The following is a 10,571-nucleotide window of genomic DNA, read 5'->3' as shown; positions in this document are numbered from 1 at the left end:
TTGAACAATTAATAAGTGATAAAGAATCCTGCTCAGTGGTGATTATGTTGTGTATGTGTTTTTTAACCACCTTGCAGGGGAATACTGCTCCTCATTTCTCAGCCCTCTTCAGTTTCAGACTGGCCGAGAGAAGCATCTGTTTAATGCTGTCCTAGTGCTGATTCGCTATGGAAGCAAGTGACTGGAAACTTTGTCTTTTGTCGAGTCTTGCACTACAGTTAACTGAATCTTTGCCCTCTAAAATCTGCTTGGAAATCATGAGGGAATAGACTGGCTAGGATAGTGGGTACAGCATAAATGAAATACAATTCTGAATGTGAACTCCAAGCTGTCTATTTTGAAACAAATTAATTTTAAAGTAGATTAGTTAAATTGCATTAAATCCCAGCGTAGATACTTTTACTCAGAATTAGCAGCCTCAATTAGTTTAGCTTAATTCACCTTAATTGTGAATGAGTTGGCACATCTATACATGTGATTTAAATTTAGTACCTCCAATGTAAGGGACTAAATTAATGCAAATTAGGCTGTCCTAGTGCGCAGTAGCACAAGTGCACACTTTTTGTGTGATACTTAATGCTCAGTAGCCTATTTTACTGCACATAATTGTAATAGCACTGTTTTTTTATGCTGTGCTTTAATGTGCAATAGTATAGGCTACTGTACGTTAAAGTGCACATGTGGACACATCCACAGTGTCTAACTATGGCTTTAAGTCAGTTTAACAAATCCACTTCAAGTCTGCTTGCAGATGTTGGGGGAAAAACAAACAAACAACACTTTAATTTAAACCCTGCGTTCCCCTGCACTGAGCCCAGCACATGTCCAGAAGAGACAGTGGATTAGTTGCACACAGATTTCCCAGTGTCTGTATAGATTGGGAACCTTAGTTGGGTTTTTTTGGTGCTTTTATCTAATATCTGATAGAATCAGCTTTAACTAAAAGTGCAAAAAAAGCCCTGCTGAAGCCCTCAATCTATACAGGCACTGCCAAGATAGGGTGAACTGATGCGTTGCTGCTTATGGTAAAGCCATATCTTTTGTTTCCCTTTCCCCCCTCTTCCTCCTCCTCACCCCTCCATGTCTGTCACTACCCTAAATTTATATCTTTAGTTCATTGAAATAAATTTTCCTGAGTGCCCTCACGTACACAAGGTCTCAGCATCTAATTTATTTTTCCATTTAATCTCCTGAATGTCAGTTATTTCTCTTGTTTTTTTGGTATTTGCACTATCTAAGTGCTGGAAACTCCTAATGTGACTTTTTTGTAAGCAAACCCACTAGTCCAAAATGCAGCAACACTTCCCTTAGGCATTTCAGAGAGTCCTAGAGTGCTACAGAGGTTGACATGAAATTGCAGCTTGATGATAACTGGCAGGTGGTAGGCTGTGATTGCTGATTGTGAAGGGCCACGAATTGCCAGTAGATGGTAAATCTGACCATATCTTTTTCCTGTCTTCCCGGCACATTTTCTATGTTTTGTCTTTTCAAGATTATAGGTTCTCTGGATTTTTAATTATGCCTGTTGGTAGAGTGCCTGGCACAAATAACTCCCAGCCTGGTTGTGGCTTTTATGTGCTGCTGCAATATCAACGTTAAGCCAGTAAATATCTATAAACAAAGACCCAGGGGTATCTGCTGTTGTCATTGAATATTTTCTCTCATTGCATTGCAGGTGCATTATCAGCTCCAGCATTTTCCTTAGTCTTTCCTCTTCTAAAGACAGTCCTGACTGAGACACCCAATGATAGTGAAGAGAAGGAAGAACTCATGGTCAGGATTCTTCAGATCCTCATGGTCCATGCTCAGATGAGATCATCAGCAAATGGCCAGACTTCGCTAGTGGATGAGGTCAGTATTTATGGGGGGTTACTAAAATTTCCACTCTTCAGCAGCAAACCTGTGGAGAGAGTTTTGCAGAGCCACCACATTGTCCCTGTTAATGTTCAGAAATAACTAAATCAAATCCTGCTTACCCTTCAGGAGACCTTCACTAACCTCTAAGTTAAGTATTTTTAAGGTGCCTCTTTCCCTATCATTTGAAATACCCTGGTGTCAAGCTGCCTACCTAAGGTCACTATCCCAAGCTGGATCAGTTGGCTGTTTTGCATATGGATTTGCTTCAGTTAATCCTTGGGAATGTTAATGAGTGAAAAGAACCATACACATTCCTGCCCAGGTTTGGATTTAAATGATTCTGCTCTCTCACTGGTACAGCAGAGCAGCTGGAGCTGGAGTGAGTAACCTTCCTTCCCAAACAACTAACCAGCACTGGATTTTAATTGTGTTACCTTTTAGAGTATGGGGGTTATGTTTACAGAAGTCTGTTTTGAAGTGATAGTGTATTTGAAGTTTTTGTCCTTCCCTTCCCAGAATGGCCCCGAGTTACTGCCTCGCACAGACATGCTACTGTTGCTGACCCGGGTGATTGGAACAGGTTCTCCACGGTTACAGGTGAGCTGCATGCCCACTTGGTCTGGTAGTAAGGTCCTAGTCTCAGCTGCACCCATCAGTTCTAGACAGTGGTTCACTCCTGTTCACACACTTGTTTTTATACACTGCCAGTATTTTCCTGGTGATAAAAAGCTTTATTCTTCCCAAGGCCTCAGTTGGACCAACTTAATCTTCCCCAATTTCCTCCAGGTTTACAGGTTTCCCTCACTTCATGTGGGTTCTGTATGTGCGAATTGGGTCTTATGCAATGACCCTTTTTATACCAAAAATTAATTGTATGTGAACTAAATTCACTCTGATGCAATCAGTATGGTGGAAGCCTGCAATCAGCTGCTTTGTGCGGTGCGTTGTGGGAGTGATGCACACCAAAATATAGTCTCCTGTGTGGATCTGTGCTCCTCGCTTGTTTTCTGCGACACTTGTTTCTGTAGTTGCCATCCCCATTATGATAGTGCCCTGTGCTTGTGTGTACTGCTTGCTGTTGGTGAGTACCAAAATTGTCCTTTAAAAGTGGTAGAAATGGGTCTGGGGGTCAGTACAGTCGAGGTCTTGGAAGTATCCCTATTTGTTATACTGTAAAGTGGGTTCCCTTTATGCGAATTGAAGTTATGCATCATTTTCCAGGAATGCATGTACAGCATAAAGCGAGGGAAACTGGTATTCTATTTACTTCCTCTCAAGCCCTTTGTAGTGGTCATTGTCTCTCCAGCAAAGAACTCTAGGTGGAGCTCCCTTAATAGTCCAACTATACTGATCATTCTGTTGGCCAGGACAATGGTGGGGAGAGGCAGACAAGTTTTCCCTCATCCACAAGCAAAAAAGGTACCTGAGCTTGTCAAATCTGGCTCTTCACCAGGCAGCATGTTGCGCTTTGACAGGTTTCCTTTCTTTGTAGTAAAACAGTAGGGATTCCATCTGCACTTGGTGCCTGATGTGCAGTGGGATGGAGTCAACAGGAGAATCTCTTGTGCCTTGTGACTGTTTCAGGTTCTTGCTTCAAATGCACTAACAGCTCTGTGCACGAGCAGTAGCGGGGAGGATGGTTGTGCCTACGCAGAACAAGAAGAAATTGATGTGTTACTTCAGGCTCTGCAGTCTCCATGCATGAATGTGCGTGATGCTGCTCTCAGGGTAGGTGTGAATCACTCATTCCATCTCTCTGTTTGGATCTGGGGCTCTTTAATCCCTTGCACAGGTTGGGGGATGGATCTTCTCTTCCAGCACCATGATTGAGATGTGTTGCATCAGTTGTCAGGCTCCCTTTAGGAAGAGATGGTAGCTGCTGAGTGTTACCATCATGAACAGTTAAAACACAGGTAACTTCAGGAAAGGTGCTGCACTAGATGTATCTTTACACATGCTCCAGGGGTGAGAGGGTGGTGCTTTTAATTAGAATGGCTGTTGGGAACCACTGTAATTAAAGCGCCTGCAGAGTCTTGTGTGTTCAGCATCCTGCGCTTCAAAATGGAGCAAGGGTGCTTTAGTTAAAGTGCCCCTGCCACCATTTTGATGTGTGGGGATGCTGAGGTTGCTGGAGCAGGCTAATTAGTATATCTGCAAACATGGGGTAGTTCTCACCTTCTACTCTTGCTTCTGCCTTGGAAGAAACCTGCCTCTCCACATGAACACTTCCCCTTGTTGAGAAACCCAAGTATTTGTGCAGGGCCTTGTAGTTTGAGAGGGAGGAGTCTTTCTGGCATCAGGGATGTGCCTCTCGCTATGCTAGTGAAAAACTGCCCAAATTTGGCCCAAGTATTGGCCTTTGAGACATCCCCTTTGCACATGCTTAGTAGCTATAACCTCTGTAGGTTTTGTCTGTACCAGGCATGTTCCATCCCAGGGAATTAGGCCCTGAGCAGGATTGTTTCTGCAATTGCTGTTTCTGCCTGTTGTGTGGGCCATTGACATGAGATGCAGGAAGTCAGACTGCTCTCTATTCACCTCTGCAGGTGCGCATGCAGCAGGCAGGAAGAGGCTTCCCGATTCAAATGTAGAAAGATGAGCTGGGGTGAGATGTAGAGAGAATGGATTGGGACAAGGGGTGAGAGAGGTGGGGCAGAAGACTGGGACTGGTCGATCAAGGGATGGAAGAAGAGAACTGGGAGTCATGAGGTGGGTGCGACTTGTAGTGAGGGAATTGGGATCCTGAAACCAGGCAGGTTTGGGGCTCTGGAAGAGTGAGGGAACCTAGGACTTAGCACAAAGGCAGGACACAGAATAGGAGCAGAAGAAGAGGTTTGAAGATGATTGGCAGAAGGGTCTGCAGGCACTAGGGATACGTTCCCCCTTGGAACCTGGGCAGTAATTTAGTGCTTCTGAATGTCAGTGTCTCTGCCCTCAGCAAGTAATTGTGGAGCCCATGGTCAGCATTTGTATGTCAGGCTGCCCAGGCAAACAGTAATTCTGGCATTTCCTAACTTCTGTGTGCTTAACTTTGCGCCTATAACTTTTTTTATATAGCTTTTTGTTTGCTGTATCTTATCCTAGAATTTTACAGTCTATCTGAAGACATCAAAGGCAAAGGAAGAATGATCTCTGTCTTGAGTTTCTTGTCTTCAAATCCCTAGCATCATCTTGCTTTGGAGAATTACGTTGCTTTTTGTTGTACTACAGGGATTGACTTCCCAACCCTACAGTCCTATTTAGTGTTTTTTGTTTGCTGAGTTGCTGAGCTAGTTCTTTAAGTGCTTACCTCCTGCTTGGCTCTGAGATGGGATGCATGTGGAGAAGCTGAAGCAGCTTCCCATTGCCCAACCCCAGGCACCCATTTTGTATAATTTGCAACATCCTTTGGCAAAATGGAAATAGCTTTGTGATATTCTTCAAAAGAAATAATTGAATGAAACCTTCTCTTCCTTTTATGCAGAAGGTTTTCTATGTTTATGACACAAGGTCATTTCTGAGAAAAGCTTTATTGCTGAGACCAAGTACTTGCGCTGATTGACCTATAATTTTACCTAGGGACTGATGGAGATGCAGATGGTGCTACCAACCCCAGACAGTGATGAAAAGAATGGACTGAATCTGCTGCGCCGGCTCTGGGTGGTCAAGTTTGATGTGGAAGATGAAATTCGAAAACTAGCAGAGAGGTGGGAGCTGTTCTCAGTTCAGTACTGTAACAGTGATTTCTCTTTTGCGTTCCATGTGGAGCTCTTATTCAGACATGTATAGGTCTTGCTCCTGAATGGAGGGCGACTTCTGATCTGTCTGGTATTGTGTGTGGAGGAGAATAATCTGTCATCTGCTCGTGTTACCTACAGGTTGTGGGAGTCCATGGGTCTGGAGCTGCAGCCTGATCTCTGTTCCTTGCTGATCAAAGATGTTATCTACTATGAAGAAGCAGTGCGCCAAGCTGGTGCTGAGGCTCTTTCTAAAGCTGTAGCTCAATATCGAGACCAAGCAGCAGATGTCATGAATAAACTGACAGAGATTTACCAGGAAAAACTCTATGTAAGTAGCTGTTGTGTGGGGTTACAGGCATGAGACACACCTATGCCTTTTTTTTTTCAGTCTGTCTCTTCATTGTCTACTCAGATATTTACATGGTACCCATTGCAGTTCTGTCTGAGTGCTTGGGAATGTTTTATATGAGGGGAATGTTGTTATCCGCATTCACTGGACTGAGGCATAGAGAGGCTGAGTGACTTGCCTGTGTTCACGTGGGAAGCTTGTAACAGGGCAGAGACTTAGAACTGGGCCTCCTAACTCCTAAATTAGCATCATAAGTGCAGAACTCCCCTGCTGCATTCTGCTGTTGTTGTTAAATGTCTGATGTTTCTTTAAGTTGTGATGTAAAATGGAGGCATTGTGAATCTATGTGTTTGTAGCCCAAGGAGAGGGAACTGGGCAAGCTGGTAATAAACGTCTGCTATAGAACTTGATTTTTTTTCCTTTTATGTGCTGGTGTATATCTGTTGGGAAGCATTCTGACTGACCAGCTCTATTTCTCCCTTCTCCTCCCCTCCCACAGAGGCCACCTCCAGTTTTGGATGCCTTGGGACGTGTGATATCTGAATCGCCACCTGACCAGTGGGAAGCAAGGTACTGTCCTTCAGGTTCAGGCCTTCATTTCCAACAGTGCCTGGATGAGATCCTTCAGACCTTTTCCATGTTGTTGTAGGTCAGAGGGCAGCATTTGGTTTAGGGAAGTGTTTGAGAGGTAAAATGTGGATAGTTTTACCAACTGCTGACTGCATGGTTCCCCCTGTCTGGGGACATTTGTGCCTCTCTGAACAGACTGGACAGAGCAGTACAGTCTTATGTGTTCAATTCTGGAATGTTTTCAAATTCACCAGACAATTGGACTTCAGAATGTCATCCCTGTCCTTTTGACAAGAACAGAATCTTTCCCCAGTAAAAGGATTCATTATAGCTTGTATCACTAGATTCCCAGCCTCTGTTCTGTGTTCAGTCAGTTGTTTCAAGAATAGCAGTGCAAGGTTTAACGAACTGGACAAATTCCAACTTGGATAATTACATTCTGCCTACTTAGACACCCTATGCAGTTTTAATTGGACAACATATTGTTCACTGCCTGCCTTTAATCTGTGCTTTAGGGCTTATGAGCACTACTATATAGCTGCTGTATTTTAGTGGTAGATGAAGTAGTCCTTGCGTTGGGGTTTATGTGCTGGTTAAATGTGTAAAAACACGTCATCATTCAGGATAAAAGCTGCTGCATAAATAGCAGATTTGTCTGTTTGGGAACCTGTGGTAGCATGTTGAGCAAGAAAATGGCTGTTCCTTCTCTGATATCAGCCCTCCATGTAGGTAGTACAGGAGTTGTGATGATCTGAAATGTTCAAGTTACTTAGTGTTTTCTCTCAAAAATCGAAATATATTGCACTGGAGGTATGGTAGCGACACAAAATACATTCTTACAGGTTACACTGATGTGAGGCCTGGAAACCCAGTTCACACATAATGCACTTTTTGTATAGGTGTGGTATAGCCTTGGCTCTGAACAAACTCTCTCAGCACCTGGATAGTTCGCAGGTGAAGCCCCTGTTTCAGTTCTTCGTGCCGGATGCCCTTAATGATCGCAGCCCTGACGTCCGGAAATGCATGTTAGATGCAGCTCTTTCTACACTCAATACCCATGGCAAGGTAAATCCTGAGGTCTCATTCCTTTCCAAATAGGAACAATTACATAGGAGGGCCTAGATGTTGTTTTGAAGAATATGCATTTGTAAAGGTCATTTGTGCAAAGTGATTGCTGGAAGTCTTCATCTAAGGGGAATTTCTTTCTCTAGTGTATCTTCAGAGTTGTTCTAAGAGTGACTAGTACCTGACCAAGAATCACTTATACCAGTGTGAATGGGGAGTAATTCTATTTAAGTGATGAGACAAAAGTTTGTAAAATTGGTATAATAAAACCAGAATCAGCCCATAAAAATCTTTTACCTGTTGCTTGGTGTAAGTGCCATTAATGTGAGGCATTGAGAACCATATGAAACTGCCTGTATCTGACAAGGCATCACATGTGGATAACTTGCATTTCTTGAGTCTCACAATGCCCGCATCTTAATCTATGGCGCATTATAGGTCTATGTTGAATGATAAAAATAAAAATTCTGGTATTTTGCACTGAGATCTGTCAGGAAAAAATTGATTACCAAATTCAAAGCCCAGCTTCACAGCACGGATGCTTGGAACTTGAGTTGCAAGCCTTTTACCACTATTTGGTGCTGTTCCTTAATCCGCAGAGGAGAAATTTAAGATGCATTTTTCCTTTTTCTACTCCCAGCTCTTATTAATTTAGGGCAAAAGAGCATAAGGGTTGCCATTCAAACTAGCATTCCCACTTAGTGGACACTAATATATAGTGCACGCTATAGTTAGCAGACTGGCAGGAAATATCTGTAGTCTGTAGGGCAACAGTTGGCAACCTTTCTGTGGTAGCAAGCCAGAATGACCAAGCTTGAGTTCAAGGGGAACTGGTGCTAGTACCTGGCTTTTGCTGTCACTGCCACTGCTCTTGCCACTCCGTCCTGCCACCTGGCTGCAGTGTGGTAAAAGCCCCCACCATTGAAGTCTCCCACTGCTGCATGGTGCTACTAAGGCCCTCCCAAATCCATAGGCTGAATCTGGCTGACAGGCCATAGGCTGCCTACTCTTGCTGTAGGGTAGCATATAGTCTTAAATACTAAATGCAGTCTCTCATAATTATATAGATGAGGAAGTCTGCCTCTGAGAAGGGGCACAGCACAGAAGGCCTCATTCTGGACTCTAGTGACAAATTTTCCTTTTTTTTTTTTTTTTTAGGAAAATGTTAACTGTCTCTTGCCAGTATTTGAAAAGTTCCTGAAAATTGCTCCAAATGATGCCAGTTATGATGCCGTCAGACAGAGCGTGGTCATTCTGATGGGCTCACTGGCAAAACATCTGGATAAGAGCGACCCTAAAGTGAAACCTATCGTTGCCAAGCTGATAACAGCTTTGTCTACTCCATCTCAACAGGTACCTCCTTTCAGAATTTCAGGAGCCAAGTAGAAGCAGGTTAACTGACACTGTAGGTGCTGTCATCATTCACTGTTATCACTGTGCTTGGATATCACTGATAGAGGCACAGCAGAGTACTGTGCAATTAAAGGGAATGTGTATTCTTTAAGCGTATACAATTTTAGACCAAATATGTGTTCAGTTTCAGATACAAGAAGTTGAAGACTGTTATTTGGGGTGAAGCCTGGTGGATTAATCATGTGAACTGGGGAGTATGTAATTCTGCTAGTGACATACCTCTTGTGATCTGCCTGGTAAACTGCTGACTGGTGGGTTATTCCACAGGTCCAGGAGTCTGTGGCAAGCTGTTTACCACCCCTTGTGCCTGCAATTAAAGAGGATGCAAGTGGAATGATACAGAAGCTAATGCAACTGCTCCTAGAATCTGATAAGTATGCTGAGCGCAGAGGTGCTGCTTATGGGCTGGCAGGCCTGGTGAAAGGCCTTGGCATCCTCTCTCTTAAGCAGCAGGAGATGATGACCACTCTGACTGATGCCATCCAGGATAAGAAGAATTTCCGCCGGCGAGAGGGTGAGGGACAGGCGCTCTTCTCTCCAAACTTTGAAGGTGTCTCTTTGGTCTAGTGACTCTGATACCTGACATGCTCGTTTCTGTCTTTCAGCCAGTTCCTTAAGAACTGATTGACTTGCAAAGGAATTCCTGCTCCTAGATATCTTTCTCTATCTCTCTCCTAATACTGTTAGAGTGAAGAATCAATTAGCTTTTGATTTCGTTTGTATGGTGTTTTAACCCCCCTCCCAATCACAGCACAGTAGATAGAGGAGTTCTGGTGCCTGGAACATGCGCTAGCTCTCCCCACTCCTATTCCAGAAGGCTGCATTGAGAGGGAGGCTCCTGCTTCCTGCCAGGCAGGATAGGACATTATCTAATCCAAAGGGCCAGTGGGTTTATAAGGCCTCTCAGTTGCATTTATTTCTGGATGTTTGCTGTCTTTGTCTCCTTCCCTCACACTGAGCATAACCATATGTTTAATGCTGTCAGGCTCTGTGCATTTTCTGGAAATTGAGTCTCATAGCCAGCACTTCTGTTGGGGTCAAGGAAAGAAAATAAAAGGCAGCAGGTTTTCAGGCCAGAGTTTCCCACAGAACATTAGGAGTCATTAGATCATAGACCAACCTGAACTCTGCTTACCACCCCGTTCCGAGTTCTGGATTATTTCCTAATTATGCTTTGTTTCTTCAGGGGCCCTGTTTGCCTTTGAAATGCTCTGCAGCATGCTCGGGAAGCTCTTTGAGCCCTATGTGGTTCATGTGTTGCCACATTTACTGCTTTGTTTTGGAGATGGGAACCAGTACGTACGAGAGGTGAGTAAGAGGGACATGGGCAGGAGTAGTATGAAAGATCTATCTCCTTTTTGACTGTTTAAACCAAACAGCAGCAAACTCTTATGTGAACTGCAGGCTAGAAGAACTTGATTTCCTTCTTAACCCATAGCATCTTCCTCTGTTGGGCATTATCTCATGGTTAGGGGCGACTCTCTCAACTACCAGCATAAAAATAGACAGAAATTGTTTTGCACCAGGGCTATGTTCCCATTGGATTTTCAAAAGAGTAGGAGAAAATGTGCAATGAAGTAGGTTATAAATGTTTTATT

General features: G+C 43.6%; 1 protein-coding gene across 2 annotated transcripts in view; it reads left to right on the top strand.

The window, feature by feature from the left end:
* GCN1 (GCN1, eIF2 alpha kinase activator homolog) overlaps positions 1-10,571 on the top strand; it is an 89,212-nt gene that overhangs the window by 48,685 nt on the left and 29,956 nt on the right. For both annotated transcript variants that reach the window (XM_019506784.1, XM_019506786.1), the window contains exons 26-35: positions 1,676-1,851; positions 2,374-2,454; positions 3,442-3,585; positions 5,416-5,543; positions 5,715-5,904; positions 6,425-6,495; positions 7,395-7,560; positions 8,719-8,913; positions 9,241-9,487; positions 10,160-10,281. In XM_019506784.1, coding sequence (XP_019362329.1) covers positions 1,676-1,851; positions 2,374-2,454; positions 3,442-3,585; positions 5,416-5,543; positions 5,715-5,904; positions 6,425-6,495; positions 7,395-7,560; positions 8,719-8,913; positions 9,241-9,487; positions 10,160-10,281 — 1,520 coding nt within the window. The remainder of the gene's footprint in view (positions 1-1,675; positions 1,852-2,373; positions 2,455-3,441; positions 3,586-5,415; positions 5,544-5,714; positions 5,905-6,424; positions 6,496-7,394; positions 7,561-8,718; positions 8,914-9,240; positions 9,488-10,159; positions 10,282-10,571) is intronic.

Source organism: Gavialis gangeticus, unplaced genomic scaffold (genome assembly GCF_001723915.1).
Source record: "Gavialis gangeticus isolate Ggan-Ray unplaced genomic scaffold, GavGan_comp1, whole genome shotgun sequence".
Classification (NCBI taxonomy): domain Eukaryota; kingdom Metazoa; phylum Chordata; order Crocodylia; family Gavialidae; genus Gavialis; species Gavialis gangeticus.
Note: the sequence above shows the minus strand (reverse complement) of the source record. Positions and strands in the feature narration are given on the sequence as shown.